Below are 20,856 nucleotides of genomic sequence, written 5' to 3' on the forward strand. Positions count from 1 at the left end.
CATCCTGTTTCTGATATTCTATATGTTCATTCAGTTCAGACCAATCACTGACATGTAAAACACACTGCTATCTGTTGTTTTGGAAAGAAAACAAACAAACGTTGAACCAAATAAAGTTAAAGATGTATTTTAATTGATTGCGTCATTTTTTAAATGATATCACGATAATATCGTTATCGTGAATTTTTTTGCCACGATAATCGTATTGAAACAAATGTATATCGTGACAGCCCTACTACATACCTATTTTGGGTTTCTACTAAAACATGTTTACACGCTTTAATGTTCAAAACACTTTATTTTTCTCATACTGTCTGTCTGAATATACATGTTTTCACCCTCTGTCTGAAATAGGGATGTCACAATACCGGAAATTTAGTAGTTGATACCAATGCCAGCTAAATTACTTGATTCTCTATACCACGGTAAAAAACAAAAGTAGAACAATAAATCCCATGTACTTCAACGTCCACTCCTTTATTACCATTTGCATACTGGTTTTTGTTAGGAAGTTAAACAGGTCATAATTCCCTCTTTATTATCTATTTTATATTGCTGTGAAAACATTTCCTTCAAACAACTGGATTTAGTTTCTAAACTTTTTTAAAAAAAACTACATTTTACAAGATTACATTAGAATTTACCTTCGCCCAATACTCATTTCACTGAATAGAGTCTGAACACATCATAATGTAAAACAATGGCACCTCCCATTAATGTTAGCTCAGCTGTTAGCTCCACGCAGGACTGTGCTGCTTACCGGCTGCTAACTGCTAACATTAACTAGCTCTCATCCGTCGACTTCAACATGAATTTGTTGTTTGCAAAGTAACGTTATCAGGGAGAAAAACAGGTTTTGTCCCCTGGATGCATCGACAGTGAGTTTACTGGGTCTCAAACACATTTTCTATGATCTGTGGAATGACGAGACGCCGTTAGTCTCGAGCCTTGATGGTACCTACGGTACCTGCGATACTGTAGAAAAATGGGCACCGTCACGTTTTCCAAATTTTGGAATTCACTTGGTACCGAAGTATCACTTCCCATGACATCACTGGTCTGAAATGCTCCATTTTAGCGCCTGTCTCTTTAAGTCCCGCCTCCACAAAGGCCTAGTCTACTCTGATTGGTTCAGCGTCTTCTGCATCTGCACTGTCGCCGTCTTCACGCCGTCACTGCAGTTGGGGACTCACTGTGTGTGTGTCCACTACACTGAGACTGTACAGTTGTGACATCACCTTAAGGAAGTCCTGACAGCTAGTTAAAGGAACAGTGTGTAGCATTTTGGGGTATTTATTATCAGAAATGTAATATAATATTCATAACTATGTTTTCATTAGTGTATAATCACCTGAAACTAAGAATCATTGTGTTTTTGTTTGCTTAGAATGAGCCATATCTACATAGGGATCAGGTCCTCTTCACAGGGTTCACCATGTTGCTCTTCCATGTTTCTACAGTAACCAAAACACTGGCTCTAGCGAGCGTTTTTCACAATTTCACGTTACCTGACGGCCACCTTAGTTATCCGACATGCTTGTGAAACTGCGGTAACGGGAGCCTCAGAGTGTAAAACCGTGGTGTTACCGCAGTCTTGGAAAGGGAGGAAGGAGCAGAGCGGTACTAGTTGGGTGAAACCTGCAACTACACGACTAGACGCCACCAAATCCTACACTCTGTACCTTTTAAAACGCACTGTTTCTGAATACGCGCTGTTTATTTCTCCGCAGATAGAGCGCTTTGATACTTTCACAGTATTTTTATAGCACCGAGACCTGCTTTATAATCCTAAAAACACATGGAAATCTCACTTTCTACAATATGAGACCTTTAATTTCTTAGGTTATCTGAAAATTCTAAGTCAAAATTGGAAATACATGTTTTTTATTGGACAGAAATACAATGTTAATTTGGGCTTAAAGGTTTGTTTGGTCTTGATCTGTCTCATGTAGACTTTAGATAGAATCGTGCATTACTGTATACACATAATAATTTATATCATATATAATATAGAGTTAAAGCATTAGATGAGGTGTGTATTGTCACACTCCTGAACCCAGAAGATCAACTGATATTTAGAACATAAAAGTGTAAAGTCACTCCAAAAAAGACGGAGGCACATTCAAGCTTTCAGATCAACTTTCACACCATCATCAGGTGCAGGTGAGAATTTTCGGAGGCAACAGCTGAAAGACAGCAGGTGTTTCAGCTAATTTCAGTTTCAATTTCAGCTCAGTTTTCATCAATTAGACTGATGATGTCACATGCCCACACAGTTTGTAAGATAGCATATTAATTAATAAAACACCCGGTGAGTCACATGAAGCACTTCAGTTCCTTAGAGCTAAAGTAACAGTACATGCCTATGCCCTCATGTTTGCAGATTTATGAGATATCTGCGTCGTGCTACTCATACAGAAACATGAACACTCCCTCTCACTGCGATATCGTATGCTGTGAGCACCCCTTCGCTCCGTGCTCCCCGGCTACCTGTGCAAGGGAAATCCAACAGGGGAATGCCATCGGGTGTGCTGCGCCTGGTTAAAAGCCTTCCAATGGGATGATGCCTCGGGCCATTCTCTGCCTCTCGGCAACAACACGACCCAGTGGACATGCAAGTCATTTCTCATGTACAGTGGAAAAATTCCACATCTCTACCAAGGCCACCGGATAATGTGGATGAGATGTAGCCCAGGGAAACATACTGATATCACCAGGAGAGGTTGACTTGAATGAATCTGTGGTAAGAAGATGGATGACAGACCACGCTGGGATATAATTTTACAGAATAGTGGAGTCGAGCTGACGGAGGATGGGATCACAACACGGAGCAGCATACAGTGGCAGAAGGTCAAACATATACTGTAGGTAGCCAGTGATGTATGAATAATATATGCAGAGACAGAGGGACAAATTGAATACCAGACAGAAAAATCTACAGAGAAAGAATCCAATCTAGCCAGACAGATACAGATAGTCAAAGCCACGCCTCATTTCTCTTACCGTTGGCGCAGCCCTTGAAACGGGCCCCTCTGACTGGAGCTCTCTGCAGGTCGGCCTTGACACGCGCCTTCAGGCCCACGTTCTCCTTCTGCATAGCGTTGAGAGCATCACTCACTGAGTTCACTACCTTCACCATGTTGATCTGACTGTCTGACAGCAGCTGCAAAACACACACACATAAACACATTACAGTTATTTAGTTACCTTAAAGAGAGATTTGACAAGTATTTAATAGAGATGTGCAGATACCATTTCTTTCTTCCCAATACCTGAACTTGGCTGATACCGAGTACTGATCCGATACCAGCGTGATTGAAAAAAAATATAGTTATTATTATTGTTTTTATTATTATGAATAAACAGTTGTTTACTACTGACCATGTATAGATGTGATTGGATTACTATCATTCTTTTATAGCCAGGCTCAGGTTAAACCCTTTGTAAAACATGAACAACAAATCAAATAGAACGTTTGTCAGTTACAAAGAACATAAATTAATAATATAAAAAAAGTATAAAATATTAAATAATGTGGTTAAACTAGTAAAACATTTTTCAGGGTTACTGAATTATGATATCGGATCGGTGCAAAGACTGGCATACTCGCTGATATCAGATCCCACATTTTGGGCAGTACTAGACGCATTTCCAATACTGGTATCATTATCGGAACAACTCTAGTATTTAATACTCTTATCAACATGGGCAAATATGCTTGTTTTATGCAAATATATGTATATATTTATTACTGGAAATCAGTTAACAAAATAAAACAATGACAAATGTTGTCCAGAAACCTTCACAGGTGCTGCATTTAGCATAATAAATATGCTCAAATCATAACATGACAAATATATCTTAAGGTGAGAGGACAAGGGACCCCTTTGAAAATGGCCAAGCCAGTTTTTCCTCGCCAAAATGTAGCATAAATTAAATGCAATTTAACCTCCTTCCTGATAAGCTAGTATGACATATAACCTAAAAAATGAAAGTTTCATTAATGCATTAAAGAAATTAGTTGCATTAAAACAAATTTGCGTTAACGCTTTAACTTTGACAGCCCTAAATTATACTAATTATACTTCATATTACTTCTTTCTCAAAGTATATTTACAACCTTCCAGGCAGTCACTGATTTCCATTTATTTTACAATATTATAAAAAAATGAGTAAAACTTAGAGTTAGAGTTATAATCCTTAAGTTTCCAATCAAATCAAACCCTATTTTTGATGCTATTTATAGCTGTCTATGGTTTACTATAGCCATTCAATCCATAGTCTAGCATTCCTTCACTGGATTTGAATGTTTCATTCACAGAAAACAATGCATGCACATACTGAACAAAGAAATGGACATTTTGCATAACTCATGTAGTCACAGAATTTGGAAGAGCAGAACAGCCGGTCCCAGGCTTAAAGAGGAAACATATTTGCATTGGTACAAGCGTAGCCATATAAAGAAGACATGTAAAGAAATACATAAGTAGTTTGTCCTCCTTAGTTGTATTTCTGACGGAGGAGCTGCTCAAAGTACGTTTCTTGCCCCCGGTCATTTGGATCGGAACGCTGGGATTTGTATTGTTAAGAACCGCTCAGCGTTATCACCGGTGAGCACAGGTGTCGCCAAATCAACCAGAACGGAAAGCTTCCGGATTATGACTTTAAGATAAGAAACCCAAAAAATGTTTTTTTCCTTTGATTTTGTCAGAGTTACATCACATTCACATAGTAATGCACCTGCCAGAAGGGGCTTAGAAAATACTTCCCTTTAGAGCACTCGAGGATGATCCACCATCTGACATTTTAGAGAATACAGAGCCAAATCTTTATAATGTAAGAAGTGAACAACTTCACTAGATCTGTCTCACAATGTCCATGTTTATGTAATGTATGGCTTCTGGATAGCTCGTGGATGCAACACTTTTCAGCAGCCAACTCAGATGTCGGAGCATCCTTGAACACACCAGCAAGGACAGTTTTCACAGCAGTTTCAACAGTATGAACCACGTGATGACAATGTGACTTTGAATAAATAAGTTGGGTGGAAAAAAAAGTTGTGCATCTTGAAAATGAATGCCAAAGGCTACCTCAAAGGAGAGTAAGTCTATCTTAAAAGTTTTAGTATTCTTTGGGAAATGGTACTAATGTATAGCGTAGATGTATATACGTAGATACCGCATCGGCTGCTTCAGCCCGTTGCTGCGATAAGTTAGCCTCGCCGCCATATTGGGGAGGTCAGGACTGGCCTGTAAATCAAGCCTCCAGGAAGAGCGCCGGTCGTTGATCCCAATTTTCGTAGTGGCCAAACGGCGGTACTACATCTTCCGTGTCTGTCACGTGATGCCATTGGGCCCAAAAAATACTTTTTCCCACACACTTACATTGGGAAATAGATGTATGGAACTCAGAAGATAATTTTTTTTAAGGTGAATCAACTCCCCATGAACACTCTAATAGTCCTTATTTAAATCATCAGGTCGTAAAAGCTGTAAAACCCAGTAATAGCCGGATCCAGAGTTATTTCCCTTCCTCTGTTCATGTGAATGAGACCCAGACCGAGGCTGGAGCACAAGCCCTGATGACGGCGTGACGTTTGGACCCCGTGACCGAGTCATGTGACTGAGCGGATGCTACTGCGCATGTCCATCCCAATGGATGCGGAAAATTGCCGGAAGATCCTGGTACTTTTCCAGGCGGAAGTCGAGCCATTTTGTCTTCATGTGCCACTGAGCAACTTTCATAGGAATGAACGGGGCCCTGCCTCCAATGCTGGATCCATTTCTCTTTATACATCCATGCTGTAAACACATGCAAGTGAATGGGGGAGCTGCCGTTTTTCTGGATAAAAAGCACTATAACGTTTACATTTCTCAACTGATTTCAATGAATCGTTTTTATATTCAAGGATTTATGATCTAGGACGATTAGAAACAGGAAGTTTTGTCTCCAGTTTTTGACTCCAGTTACGATCATAAGAGTGTGTATCAACGTTAGCTTAGCTTAGCTTAATGTTACATGTTACATGAATGTTCCGTTCACTTGTATGTGTTTACGGGCCAGTCCTGACCTCCCTAATATGGGGGCGGCGTTGACTTAAGACCCAAAGGCCTATGCGGCATCTACATATATATATATATATTTATGATGTATGGTATTGATTCATTTTCATGGGCTACTGGTACAGTAAAGTCCTTTAATGACCTCTAGAAACACAAGTGCAAAGACTGCCCTGTGTAGCAAAGACGCCACATGGTACCCTATCCCATAATGCACCCTGGTGAATGCTGTGAAATACAGAGCACCCTGTGGGAAGGCTGGTGATGAATGTATGTGCTGGGCCCAGCAGAGAGCAGGGTAACCTCTCTGATCTGCTGTGGTCACTTTCTTACCTGCAGCCCTTAATGCGCTGTTCATTGCCGAAAGGTCGTATTCACATATTGCCCTAGTTGGCCAACACCTATGCACAGCCAGGTGTTGGGGCCCCATATGTACACACACACACACACACACACACACACTATACTTTTGCAAGTATGAGAAATGTTCTTCCTCTCCTCTACGCTCACACAGTCTCTCTCACTCTTTCGTTTTTCCTCCACTCTCTCATCCACACACACGAAGACCTGCAGTGCTGAAAGTCATATATAAAGGGATTCAGAGTCTTCTATCAAAGGTGTGTCTGTGCAGCTATATTCAGGTGTTAAAACTGCATTAGACAGAAACCCCCGTGGCCTTTCCCTGGCCTCAATAACTATGCAACACACCTCCGAGGCACAACGAGCTGCACTGCAATCATATTACACGGACACTTGGGCTTTAGCCCACACACACAGTCATAAACAACAGCAACACATTTGCGTACCCGCATGCAAGTACAAAGAAAACCACACACATTCATACGCTACAGAAATGACCCATTGTGCTCCGAAGCTGGGCAGGATGCAGCAAAGAAAACTGGGTTATCTGCTTTGTGAATGTGGGTTATTGTTTTGTGTATGTGTGGAGGGGTAAAGCAAAGTTTCTTTACAGGAGATTTAAAAAAAAGGTTTTAACATTATTTGACAAATGAGTTTGCCTCTGGGTGTTGTGCACTTTCACTGTTGTAGCTTCATTATAGTATACAGTACACTGCATGTTTGTGTGATTCTGTGTGTGTGCAAAGCCTTGACTGACACATCAATTAGGATCATGATGTAATTAGCTCTCATTAGGCAGCCTTTCCAGTGGCTCACACAATCAGTCACACCACAGCACTTAACACAGGGAGCTTTGTTTCTGTGAGTCAAGCTTTAAACACCAGCAATCTGTGGCAGACTCATGAAATGGGTTGAATTAAAAAAAAAATAAAAAGGGGACCTTTTTTGAAATCTTAACATGATTTGCACAATGTGTGGTGCACCTGCACTCAAAATCAAGCTCTTTGTTTTAGATCCACTTTGGTTTAATGTTTGTGTCTAAACTTAAAGGGTAACTTTGTTTTTGTGTCTAACTGACTAATAGGGAAAACAATTTCTGAAACTGGTCCAGTATTTAGGCAGAGCGCTGTAGAGGGCAGCTGCGTTGACAAGGCAGAGGGAGAGACAGGGAGTTTTTGCAGCTTAAAAAGACCGCCCTATTGGGAGGGTGCGTTTGGTATAATGTTATGGAGAGTGAGGCATGTCACGTGCCTGAACTAGCTCCCAGGCGTCGCTCCATATATACATACAGTATACTAGGGCTGTCAAAGTCAACGTGATAATAACACATTAACGCAATTTGCGATTTTTAGGTTGTAGCGGGCTCAGTTTTAAAGAGTGAAGTTTTATATGAAACTAAAAAAACTAAGGAATCCATTGGCACCAACCAAATTTGGCGAGGAAAAACTGTCATGTCCATTTTCAAAGGGGACCCTTGACCTCTGACCTCCAGATCAGTGAATGTAAATGAGTTTTATGGGTACCCACGAGTCTCCCCTTTACAGACATGCCCACTTTATGATAATCACATGCAGTTTGGGGCAAGTCATAGTCAAGTCAGCACACTGACACACTGACAGCTGTTGTTGCCTGTTGGGCTGCAGTTTGCCATGTTATGATTGGAGCATATCGTTTTATGCTAAATGCAGTACCTGTGAGGGTTTCTGGGCAATATCTGTCATTGTTTTGTGTTGTTAATTGATTTCCAATAATAAATATATACATACATTTGCATAAATCTGCATATTTGTCCACTCCCATGTTGATAAGAGTATTAAATACTTGACTAATTTCTCTTTAAGATACATTTTGAACAGATAAACATTAAATATTTTAATCGATTGTCAGCCCTTATATATATATTATAAGTGTCTGACATTATGGAAAGAGTCTCGCTCAAGGAGAAGTCTCATTCTGAAATCCTGCGAGGTGACGTGTTGCCGGAAGACAACGGTGGAACAGTGGAATATATCCATGGTGGAAACGCGAGTCCCAGTCAGGCAGAATTAGTTGGTTTGGAATACAGACACCGCCCGTATTTATTGTAGCCAGAGTATACAGATATTCAGATTTCACTATGAGACTTCTCCTTGAAGTGAAAGGTAAGAAAAAAATGTTATTTCTCCTTTCCTTAATGTTGTCAGACACTTATAATAACGATCTGAGCCTGTAAGTGGCAAAAACAAAAACAAATTGTTGACGAAACGTTACATTGACGTTGCTCACTGACCTCACAGCTATTTCGCTGCTACAGACGATTGTCCCTCAATACTGGACAAATTCCGAAAAATTATTGTCCCCGTTAGTCACTTAGGTATTAACATGAGTCCTCAGTGATCACTAGTGGACAGCTTTAAGTACAGGTGTGAACGCACTCAAGACGCATTGAGGACACATTGAGATCAGATCTTTCAGACCACATTCAGAGGAGGTCTGGGCCACATATGACCACATTCTTTTAGCACTGTGTAGTGAATGTGTCCTGACCACATTAAGGACCGCCTACTCATCTGATATCCAGCTGGGATCTGCGGGATCACTGAGCTCCTAGGGTGAATAAACAGGCAGACACGGGCGCTTGTCAGCCAGGAAACGGCCTCTGTGCTCCACTGTATGTAGACTAGGCACGCAAAGTGCATTATTATCATACTGTCAGAGATGTGTCGGTGTTTTTGTTCCACTGCTTTGCGCGGACCCGCCCGCCCGCCCGCCCGCCCGGCCGCCTGCCCGCCTGTTTTCTGTCCTCCCGGCTCTCTGGAGTGCTTACCCCGCTGTTGTCTGGGAAAAGCAGCGGTGTTGCCGGCGCGGAGGTCCCCGGGGACCGCCGGTACAATAACCTCTTTTTTTGATGTTCATACAATGTACCAGAATTCAGGAATATGTAGGATATTACTACTGACATTCCTGTAATACTACGTCACAGCAGCTGCTATTAGCCGTGTGTTTACTACGTGTTTATTTGCATATAGAGCGGGGAAGTGAGATCTGATCACAAGTGGCCACTGAAGACGCATGTGGAGACGAATTCTAATGCCAGGTGTGAACAGGCGTACTTGAAGCTGTCCACTGAGGACGCATGTTAATACCAGGTCTGAACAGGGCCTTAGACACAAAAACATGGGAAGATAAGGTCCAGGTTGAATAATACAAAAGTAACCCTTTAACTGCATTAATCCTGACTGAATCATTTTGTTTAAATACACCTTTTGTTAAAGGTGTGTTTTTCTTGGCCTTAATCAGATATGGCAGACACTCTTCCCTGTGGGGTAAAGTCACAGAACAGAGAGGAGTTGCAAGGCTGAAACTGGCGAGTTAAGAAGTCATTCAGTCACTATCTGCTGGAGCCTGGAGGAGCAAATGGGAGAAGGGAGAGGAGCAATCAAGAAGTTGCCCATTCTGTCCTCTTGGCTGGTGTAACCGAGTTCTTGCAAGTTCAAAATAATTTAAACCCTCAAGCACATTTTGAACTATTCCATGACTTCACTTATAAATCCAAGTAACCAATAGTTTGAAATGTAATGAGAAAACTTCAAACAACTCAACTTTGGCGGACACAATGAGAGGACTGGTAAACATACCTCATAATGATGACATGGTTCTTGTTTTCTTTAGAAATACCCTGAGAACTGAAAAGTTCCCAAGGATGTTACAGTATAAATACTGTTTGTATATTACTTTTTATAAGTTGCATATTGGTACTTTTAGTCACAATCTGAGGCTCAAAGGCCTCCTACTAGAGTTGGAGCAATCAGTTGATTAATCAATGAGTTATTCAACAGAACATGTATTGACAACTACCTTTATAATATATGCTGTATATATAATTATATATTATTCCATATAATGTACCAAGAAATGTCTCTTGTTCCAGCTTCTCCGGTGTGAGAATTTACTGTTTTTCTCTGTTTTATATCGTTGTAAAGTGAATATCTCTGGGTTTTGGACTGTTGGTGGACAAATCAACCAAATACATCATAATACATATTCATACATACATACATAATCATCTTGGGCTCTGAGAAATATTGATGGGTATTTTTTTTTCAAACTAAGTTTTGAAATTTCATAGACTAAATGATTAATTAATTAATCGAGAAAATATCCAGCAAATATAAAAATATAATAAAATAATAAAAATATTATTAAAATATAATTTACTTGCAGCCCTGCATCCTACAAGAGAGCAGATCTCCAAAATATATTCTGCCAAATGCTGAGTTCTAAATATATATCCATGAAGTTGATATGAACATCAGATGTCCACGGGGTAGAGTCATGCTGATTGTTAACCCCGTCCTTTCCCAGCCGCGTAGCTCCCAGCCTCCTCTCCGCTCAGATGTTGCTACATCCTGTATTTGACAGAACTCCCCATCTTTTTTCATCTTTCAGCAGCTTTGTGACTCCACCTCCTCCTCAACAGCACCTCCCTGTGTGTTGTTTCTCTGATGCCAGTAAGCTCCAGCTGGTGTTTTTGTTCAAAGAAAAACACACATTTGAAATCCAGAAAGTAAACTAAAGGTACCGTTCTGGATTAAAAGGGCTATAGCGTTAAACGCATGTTCTCCATTCACATAGATGTGCATGTTCACTGACTATCAGTATCGGGCTGTCAACGAATATTATAAATTCTAAAATATCTTTGAATAGTAAAAAAAAACACAGCTATGAATATGAAAATTTATATTTGATTGTGAAAAAAGCAGCACTACTGTGGCGGTCTGTCTTGCGCGCACTGAATGCACTGCATGACGGGAGTCACACAACGTCACTTTCATTAACTGGAAATGAAATTTAAATATCATAATTTAACAACAACCATAATAATAATGGCAGAGAAGTCGGCCACATAGAGAGACACTGTGTCCTGACAGCAAGAGTAACGTTACGCCATGTAAACAAACCACATACCGATCAGCTGTGAGCTTAGGATCACATTGGAGACGTTACCTCTTCATAGATGGGGGAGGATTACTTGTGTTCTTTTTGAAACAGAAAACACACGTTTTATATAGTGATATTTACTGGAAATGACTTCCAAGCGATCTCCCTCCAGCCAGCTGCCACCTTATAGGTGTTCCACGAATATGTCAACAACAGGCCATTGGTTGAGTACATCGCCAGTTGGTTTTTTTTGGGCGATGTTTGTCATGTTATCTAGCTGAGAGGTGGGGGGGTTGAATAGATATTTGAATAGAGAGATACAGTATGTGTTTTTTTAGAACAAATATGTGAACGTCAATTTTGACAGCCCTAACTAAATACATGACTTAAAGCTGCAGTAGGCAGAATGTTTTTGGCATCATTGGGAAAAAATCCCATAATAACCTTTCAGCATATTGTAATTCAAGTGTTCTGAGAGGAAACTAGACTTCTGCTCCTCCTCATGGCTCTGTTTTCAGGCTTCAGAGCATCTAGCCTGTGACGGGAGACTTTAGTCAATCACAGGTCATTTCAGAGAGAGCGCATTCCTATTGGCTGTTCATTCAACGAAGGCAGGAGAACTCCGACCAAACGGCCAAACCAGGCAGCGCTGATCGAATATGAATCAATATTCTGTTACTGTAATGACTATTTCTCTCCTCAGATGTTGTCAGAATCATCTTATAGTGTATTGTTTAGATGTAAAAAGAGAAAGTTTGCTCCAGCTGGTGGGCGGTGCTTGGTATTTCGTCAACTGATCTCAACATGGCTGCCAGGTCACAAACTGTCTAATTTTACAGCTAAACAGTACACTACAAGATGTTTCTGACAACATCTGAGGAGAGAAATAGACATTACAGTAACAGAATATTGATTCATATTTGATCAGCGCTGCCTAGTTTGACCGTTTGGTCGGAGTTCGCGAGTGATTGACAGCTGCTCAGAGACGGCAGACTCCTGCTCGGCTCTGATTGGTTGTTGGTCTGTGAAATCTTGCAGATGCCGTTAGGAGCGCCGGAGGACACATGTCAGGATATAGTGACCGTTTTATAAAAATAACTTTTTTTAATCTTATTTGCTCCATTTCTACCCACTGCTGCTTTAACCTACTGTAGGAACGTGTCACAACCGCTGCCTCACTTACTGTATCCTTCTTATTAAACATAAATCAGAAATCCTAGACATAGCCTCTGAAGCAAAGACACTATGAATAAAAGATGACCCCGATGATGGACAGAACCTTCACACATAAAGAGAATGTTTTCATAGCAAATCTGGTTGATATCATACAGAGAGTCTGGTCTTTGATCAGGCTTTTGATTCTGTCCATGTGTGGTTTGGTGTAGGCAGGGGGAGGGGGGCAGAGAGTCCAGCTGTGCAATTAAATCATTATTAATGAAATAAAGTGGAGAGATGGCCCTTTAATGTTTCTGTGCACTTACTGGCCATAATGTCTCTGGGCAATAGTCCCTCATCAATATGTACTCTGTCTCACAATTTTCTGTCAGTTATATGTATATACTTGTACCACCAACATATAATATTACACTTCCATAATATCATTATATTTAACAAAAAACAATAATGTATATTGCAGTGTGCATACGCAATCTCTAAAGGATTTTGTTCAAGTTGTAGGCAAATGGCTTATTTTCTTTTACATATTTTTCAGTAATTTCTGTAATTAGAGATATCTTTGAGGCTAACCATTCGCTTAATTCAATTTCCACATTTTACGTGACTTTTATGATTTTCCACCCTTATTGAGGTTTGGAAGTTATTTGTATGACATCCCTGGCTGAAATGACGCAACAAGCACTCTGTGAATTTGACTTTTTTCAAGTCCTCAAAGGACTTTGTGTCCACAGGAATGAACATCTTGAGGCAATATGCAGTTTCTATTCTCCAGAAGCAGAGGTTGGCCCCTAGATCCGTACCAGAGGTTGTGGGTGTCACTAGTCAAACACATTAATATTCCACAGGCACATAATTCAGTTTAAACTGTGACCTGTGGTTCAAGGGAATCAGTAAGTCATGCTCTTCCTTGCAGCCCTTGCAGTCTTTTTTTTTTTTTGTTACAGTCAGACATTGTGCAAAACTGAATGTCAAGTCAGTGGAATATGTGAACTACTTTTTATGTCAGTTGGACTTCTGCTATGGGGAATGTAGTCCTTCCATTTTTTTTAATGCTGAAGGGGTGCCTGAGTGCAGGTCACAAAACCCATATCTATTGCCTATGTACAGGGCTGCCATTGCTGGGCAGAACTATATATATATATATACACTGAGGAAACTTTAATGCGAACACTTCGTAAGATTTGAAGGTATACACTACAGAAATGTGACAATGTTAAGGCCTTTACACACCAGGTCCGTATTTTTTGTTCGACATTGTCGCATGTTTAAAAACAACTACAACCTCACGTTGTACGTGAAGGCACCGTCCGTGCAAACGTCATCATCCAAAATGTCATGATAAGCATTCACTTTGTCTCCCGGCACAAAGCACTTTACATACAGAGATGCAGAATTTAAAGATTGTGGTAGGTGATTGCAGAACAGCTTGGAATTGGGGTTGGTTTCAAAACACAGGATGAACTACAGGTTATAGTAATGATTGAGCTCTAGGCAGCTAAGCGGTCGCTTCCTGCTAATGTCAGTCATACATTAGCCCCATTTGGGACTAGCGCTACGTTTGGACTGCACCCACGTCATTAATTAAATTTTGTCTCATATTGCGAATTTTTGCAAAGAATAGAATAATATAACGGATCGAACACGATTTAACGATTTTTATTGGATGAAAAACCGCATACGAAAAATACAGACTTGTGTGCAAAGACCTTAAAGGGACTGTTTGTGAGAATCAGAAATGTCTTGTTAACAGCGACACCTGTGGTCGTTAAGTCAATGAAAGTCAGCGCCCTGTTGCTCGCGCTCGTGCTTGTGCTCGCTCTACATAGATTTGAACAAGCATTGATCAACACAGTGAGGCGAAACACGTCAGCTAAAAGCACAATATCACTCTATATTTCAGCTGCTTGGTAGTAATGTTAGCTGACCAGACGAAGGTCTCTCCATGAATCAATGCTGATACTGTGTTTTCCTGCTTCAGACTCCCGTCTTCTGCAGTGTTTAGTTTGTGCGCAGGCACGTGAGAGGTGGAGCGAGTGAGAACGAATACGGTGTGTGAGTGAAGGCAGGCAGGCAGAGGAGCAGAAGAGTAGACACTCCGGCCCTGGAGACCAGGGTTACGGTCTCCCCTGTGTCTTCTGGCTGTGGTCGGGGGGGCTGGAGCAGGAAGAGTTAACACTGTTTAACAGACGGGCTTCACTAGATAGAACTTTGCGGTTTTGGTGCTTCCGTGTAGTTTGTGTTGGAACAGCGTAGCCACACGCAAGCGCGCATAGGAAACACCGACCCGCAATGATTTATACGTGTAAGAAGTTACAAATAGTCCCTTTGAGACTGGAAGTACTTCTGGAAGGACCTCTTGAATTTATATAAGCTGTGATGAGCTCGTGCTCACTTTTGTAGACAAGGCAACACAGTTCTGTTACAGTCAACAAATAGCAAAGCAAATAGCACACACTACTTTTTTTTTTTAATTTGACATACAACTGAGGCGAGACAAATTGCCTGGAGTTGCTTTGTAAGGCGGTGCTGGGCTAACGTCTGTGTTTTTGCTTCATAGTTATCTACAGGTGATGACTACAGAGAGGTGGTTTGGCGGGATGCTAAATTACATATCCTGCTATAACGAAGGCATGACCTGCCCTATTATTGGTTGGATTTGTTAGGAGAGAGCTGCTTTTTTTCAACTCAACTACTTTCTAAATGTAAATGGATTTTCTGACAATATTCAATCTAGCCCATGACAAACTCATAGCACAGAGACAGCCTTAATGAAGGTACTAAATAATGCCAGGTGGTATCTAGAAGTCATGGGCTGTGTTGCTGCCATTGGCATTTGTGAATCTGAGGAGATGAAGGCATGAAGAGCCCCCCAGGGTTCAATTCCTGGGCCTCTAATATTCAGTAACTGAAGGAGGAGGAAACACACTGCCAGTATCAAATGAGAGTTTTGTCTTCGAGCCAACATCAGCAACATGCTGTACTCTGTCCATTGCTCTCAAGGCTAACCAACAGTTAAATGTATTGCTATATTCCTATATTTTACTGGTCCCGTCGGTGTGGTTTATTTGAATGTAAATGTGTACCTTTCTATTCGAGGCTGCAAGCACTCACTGTGAAAAATGAACATGTCGGTTTGTGAAAAATCAAAACACATCGCTCCTAAACTCACAGCAATCAGATTCTCCTGCTCATCTCCTCGGGGGCATGTGAAAGGGTTTCTCTCTATATGGCAGGGTGAGACTGTTCTTCAGGGGGCTGCCGTGCACACAGAGCCATTACTAACACTGGCACAGTCAGCTCTGTGTCATCGTATAAATCAGAAACCCTGGCCACAGGTGGCCCATAGATCACACAGTCACACCACGGTGTCAGGCAGAAACAGCGGATGTGCACGCCACATGCCTTGCCTCCAAAGAGGGAATCAATCACCTGGAGTGTCTGGGCTGCCAGCACCGCCTCCACTTAGCCCCAGTGCCCACTGCGCTATGCCACCTACACCACATTAACAGCAGTAGGGACAAGTCCTCTTCCTGCCTCCAGTGCACTACCAATCAGCACCCATGGCTTCTTAGCCCACGGAGGCAGTGCAAACCAATCCGGCGAGTTCTTGAGTGATTTCTAAACAATGCTGAACCCTGAGTTAAAGAGATCTGGCTTAAAGAAAGGCTTGGCAAGAGCAGAATGCATTCCGTTGTTTGAGCTGTATGGCTGGCAGCTATGAAATCTATTTACTGCAGAATACAGACTGAGCCTGATGGGCCAAAATTAAAAGAGCACGTAATGTGTGAAGATTTTCCACGCACATTTAGGAAATGCATCGTCAATAAATCAATGTCGACAATGCGCAACTAAAGGGGGTCTAATCATGTTTTCATCCATTGCGGAGTCTGTTTTACACATCTACGGAAACATTATGTTATCTTATTGGATTAATGTGCAAGTTGTTCTGTTTCTTCAATCATGATGGGCATTTCTTCCCCTGTGACCTCATCTTCTACTCAGCGGATCATGAGCCCTTTAATCTCGCCGTTATTGGGCTCGTACAGCGCGAGGAGAAAACGAACACGGTCCAGTTGGCATTGGATTAGTGAGTGATGGTGTTTGGATTTTGCAGTCAGGAGAAGGAAGGGACTAAATGAGACCAACTTCAAGTCCAATGAGCTTAACACATCTTAAGGTGGTTTCACGATCAATACGTATTGATAGAATGCAGACATTGAGCGCCTCTGTACAGTACTTAAAGTCATGACTTCAGTAGTGACTCTGGATTCAGTTCATCTGTTTTTACTTCTCAACTAATCACACTTATGTTCAATCATAAAAAACAAAGAAACAAATAAACATGTTGCAGTTTTTCTTCACAAATGTAGTTATGACAACAAAAAATGTCTGCAAGCCACAGTTCAGCATCTGGTAACCAAGGGAGCACCATTCATGGCCAAGTGCCAGGATGGGCCAAAACTGGGAGCTGATACAAGCTCACCATCCAGCTAGTTTACGGTGCACACACTTTCAAACACTTGCATATTTGTAATCACAGTAGTAAGTGAGTATTATATTACACTACTTCATAAGCAATAAGGAGAAGGTTGCTTTTGTTTCTGCTAATTCAATTAAATTAAATTCAGAGAATCATAGAAATACCACCTTTAAATGATCACTAGGGGAGTAAATCACGATACAATATCATATTGATTCTTTGCACAACGATATATTTGCTAATATCACAAAGTCTGCCATGATACTATTTTGATTTGATTCAATTCAGGGACCTGCTATCAATATGAGACAATATTTTTATGCCCATTTAAATGTAACATTGGTTATATTCATATCAACTCACAAAATGTGGCTAAAATATGATTTGACAATTGTATTACTGTGTTCTTCCAGTCAAATTTCAAAATAAAGGAGAATCAACATTTTCACTTTGCATTGATGACATTGGATCATTGATCTGGATCGATATATCGATCCAGATCAATTTATCGTTACACCCCAAATGATCACCATTTAAGCCCTATATTTTTGCTTTTAAAATTTTGTCTGTAATATGTATTTAATATGTTTTTCTCTGTATATGTCAGGACATGTAACAATGTTCAAACATATATGTTTACAGTGCTCCACAACTGTAGAAATAAGAATTATTCCACCAGTACTGGTGAATAAAATTCATACATTATTAAGCAGTTTAATTTTCATGATACAAGTACATATTAAAGAAACAGTGTGTAGTATTTAAGGGAATCTGAAATGGAATATGATATTAAAAAGTATGCTTTCTTTAGTGTATAATCACCTGATCATAAGAATCGTTGTGTTTTCGTGACCTTAGAATAAGTCCTTTATATCTACATAGGGAGCGGGTTCTCTTCATGGAGTAGGCCGCCATGTTTCTACAGTAGCCCAGAACAGACAAACCAAACACTGACTCTAGAGAGGGACATTTGTGTTTTCACATGCTTGGCACGCTGGAGAGGTTTCAGTTGGTTGCTATTTGAAACCTCACCGTTAGATGCCGCCAAATCGTACACACTGCACCTTTAATACATTATTTGTGTGGCAGTCTTAGCAACCGTTGCAAATATCAAACAAACCACAGGAAAGATGAGGACTCCAGATAGGTAGAATTTCATTATCAATGTCTTTTTGTGTTATATTGTGTCTCAATTAGCACTCTGACCTGGGTGGTGTATTCTCTATGACCTTACAACAACACCCCCTGTTTGTGTGTGCGTGTCTCACCTGTATGAGGCGTCCCTGTTCCGTCTGCAGCGTGTTGAGGTCTTGCCCCAGGCTGCCCTGCCCCCTGCGTAAGGACTCATAGTCCATTTTCAGCTGCCCCGCATGTGCTGACAGCTTGGCCACCTCCTCAGCCAGACTGACAAGAAGAGCCCGGTCCTGGCCTTTCACTGACTTAAGGTCAGAGTCGTGGTCGGTTAGTGAGTGGAGCAGCGATGTCTGCACGCCCTCCAGGCGCAAAAAGTTACTGTTGTAGTCGGGACAGTTGGGGTCGATGAAGATGTTGATGCGAGAGCCATCGCCTCTCTCGACAGTGACCAGGGCATTGGCTTCGTCCTGATTGGTGGAGATGTGGGGAAGGCCGTCGGACATGGGCGGGGCCTGGTAGTGATTCATAAAAAGGATGGTGCCAGTGACAGTGACAGCCAGCAATACAGCCACGAAGAGCAGGATAGTGCAAAGCAGGTAGCTGCAGCTCATCCTCTGTAGGTAGGAAGGAAGGAAGGAGTGAAGGAAGGAGGAAATAAGGAAAGAAGGAAGGAAGAGAAAAAGAAGGTGTTAGGATCACAGTTGCTAGAACACCAAAAGTTACGGCAATTTCAAAAAGAAATGACTTCCATCCATCATCGGGGATATTTTGAATGCCAGATGCTCAGTAATATGAACAGATTCCCATTCGTCAGAATGTAGTTAACACCTGCCAGTCCTCTTGACAATCCAAACCCTCTAAAGCTTCCTGTATGCCATCAGAGTAGTGGTGGTGCAGTAGAGGGAGGATGCTAGCCTGAGACACCTCTGGCCAAGGCACCGATGTTCCATCTTTCCATTTCAGAGACAGGAAGGAAAACAATAAAAAGCTGGAACAATGCTAGCCAGGAAGAGAAAGTCAAACGAAAGGAGACCCAGACAGCCTATAGAATCTAAATGAATGAACAGAGAGTAGGATCCTCTTAGAGGAAAAAGGCAGCCCTCTACCAGTAACATGGTCTCCATTAACTGGACCATAAAGGCCTGTATGATGGCCTTTTTATGATCCGGCTCCATTTTTCCACTCAGGTCAAGAGAACTAGCAATGGATAGGAGAGAGCAATATGGCTCACCTAAGCATGATTAACAACTCCTGACTCCCCCATATCTTCCTCCAAATGAATCAGCAACTGATCTCTGACTGATTTTTATTTTATCCTGCGCTGGAGGACGTTCTCTCTGTGCGAATATGTGGGCAGGTGTGTGTGTGTCTGTTTGTATGTGGAAGTGTGAGTGAGTTGCAAGCTCATTAATATGTAAATTGGCTGCACAAGCACAGTGAAGCACACTGATAGACAGCTAATGGTCTGCTTTACGAGAGAGGTTTATGGTTTCTTTAATGTGAAGAAAATCAATTGTGTTGTCCAGGAAATACTCCTACCACTGTGTTTACCCACGATAAAATAAAGTTGTAACTCCCCCCGATAACTTGTCCATGTGGGGGTTGAAATATAGGCTCTGTGGAGTGTGCATGGCATACACAATGTGTTCCCAATTATTAGCCCACATAGTGTGGACGCAAAAAACGGTCCTATTTGAGGCCTCAATTGTAGCCCTCGTTGGTCCAATCATGAGGCAAAGTAAATGCACACAAAAGGGGTTCATGTGGAGCCCGAGGACGGTTCTCCTCACATGGGGCCCATTTGCAACCCCCTGGCTTCATTCACAGCTCACATGGGCAAACACATATGGGGCCTGGAGCCAGCGAGCAAATGTTGTGAGTCCCTGCTGGAATCCTATGCTTCTATGCTTCACAAAAAAATAAGGTTTTTTAAAAATCTAACCCACAAGACAAACAACAAGCAAACATGGACTTGGTGAATAACACAATAGATGCATTATTGTATTCAAAAAAAGAAATGTATCTGGGTAATATCGGAGAAGACAAACTGTTTTACCAATTTACTCAAAAGCACAAGAATACATAATTCCTTTATTCCAGAGAGGAAGAAAAACATTTTTGAGACGGTGATTGGAAAATTACTACTTTCATCACATAATGTATTGTTGATTTTTTTGTACTCCTGTAATATATAAATCAATTTAGTAGAATCTACTAAGTACATTGATTAAAATAATGCATTATTTTTTCTCTGGCACCAACGCCGCTGTTTTCTGGCCACCGCTGGCATCTATGGAAGCACTGTCACTACAAACTGGCCCGAGGCTCTATTTGTCCAAATGGGTTTGAAAAGTCTGCACACGACCCTTTCCTCCAAACACATGCAACAGACAGGCAAACACATGCACATATTGCACATGAAAAAATTGGATTACTTTGTCAGAACCTTTGCACTTCTTCCTGCTTTTTCACCCAAATACATCATCACAGAAAATAGCTCCAGGGAAGTATTGCCGCACGTAACATTTTTTTTTCTCCTTGCTCTAACTTAAGATGTAGACCGTGACTGCATGATGAAATCTCTCTTTGCATGTCAAACAGTGTTTTTAGTTTTTTCTCCCCCCCCCCCCCCTGTGTGTTTGAGTGCAGGTGCAGCTGAGTGATTATGACATGGGCTTGGCTGTGAGTGTGGATGTGTGTGTGTGGGGGGGTGTCTGGGCTCTACAT

General features: G+C 41.3%; 1 protein-coding gene across 2 annotated transcripts in view; it reads right to left on the reverse strand.

Annotated features, from left to right (window-relative positions):
- The window catches only part of fibcd1 (fibrinogen C domain containing 1), a 142,774-nt gene that overhangs the window by 80,336 nt on the left and 41,582 nt on the right, over positions 1 to 20,856 (reverse strand). For both annotated transcript variants that reach the window (XM_037753050.1, XM_037753049.1), the window contains 2 exons: positions 18,264 to 18,743; positions 3,004 to 3,163 (listed from right to left, as the gene is read on the reverse strand). In XM_037753050.1, coding sequence (XP_037608978.1) covers positions 3,004 to 3,163; positions 18,264 to 18,743 — 640 coding nt within the window. The remainder of the gene's footprint in view (positions 1 to 3,003; positions 3,164 to 18,263; positions 18,744 to 20,856) is intronic.

Source organism: Sebastes umbrosus, chromosome 19, assembly GCF_015220745.1.
Source record: "Sebastes umbrosus isolate fSebUmb1 chromosome 19, fSebUmb1.pri, whole genome shotgun sequence".
Taxonomy (NCBI): domain Eukaryota; kingdom Metazoa; phylum Chordata; class Actinopteri; order Perciformes; family Sebastidae; genus Sebastes; species Sebastes umbrosus.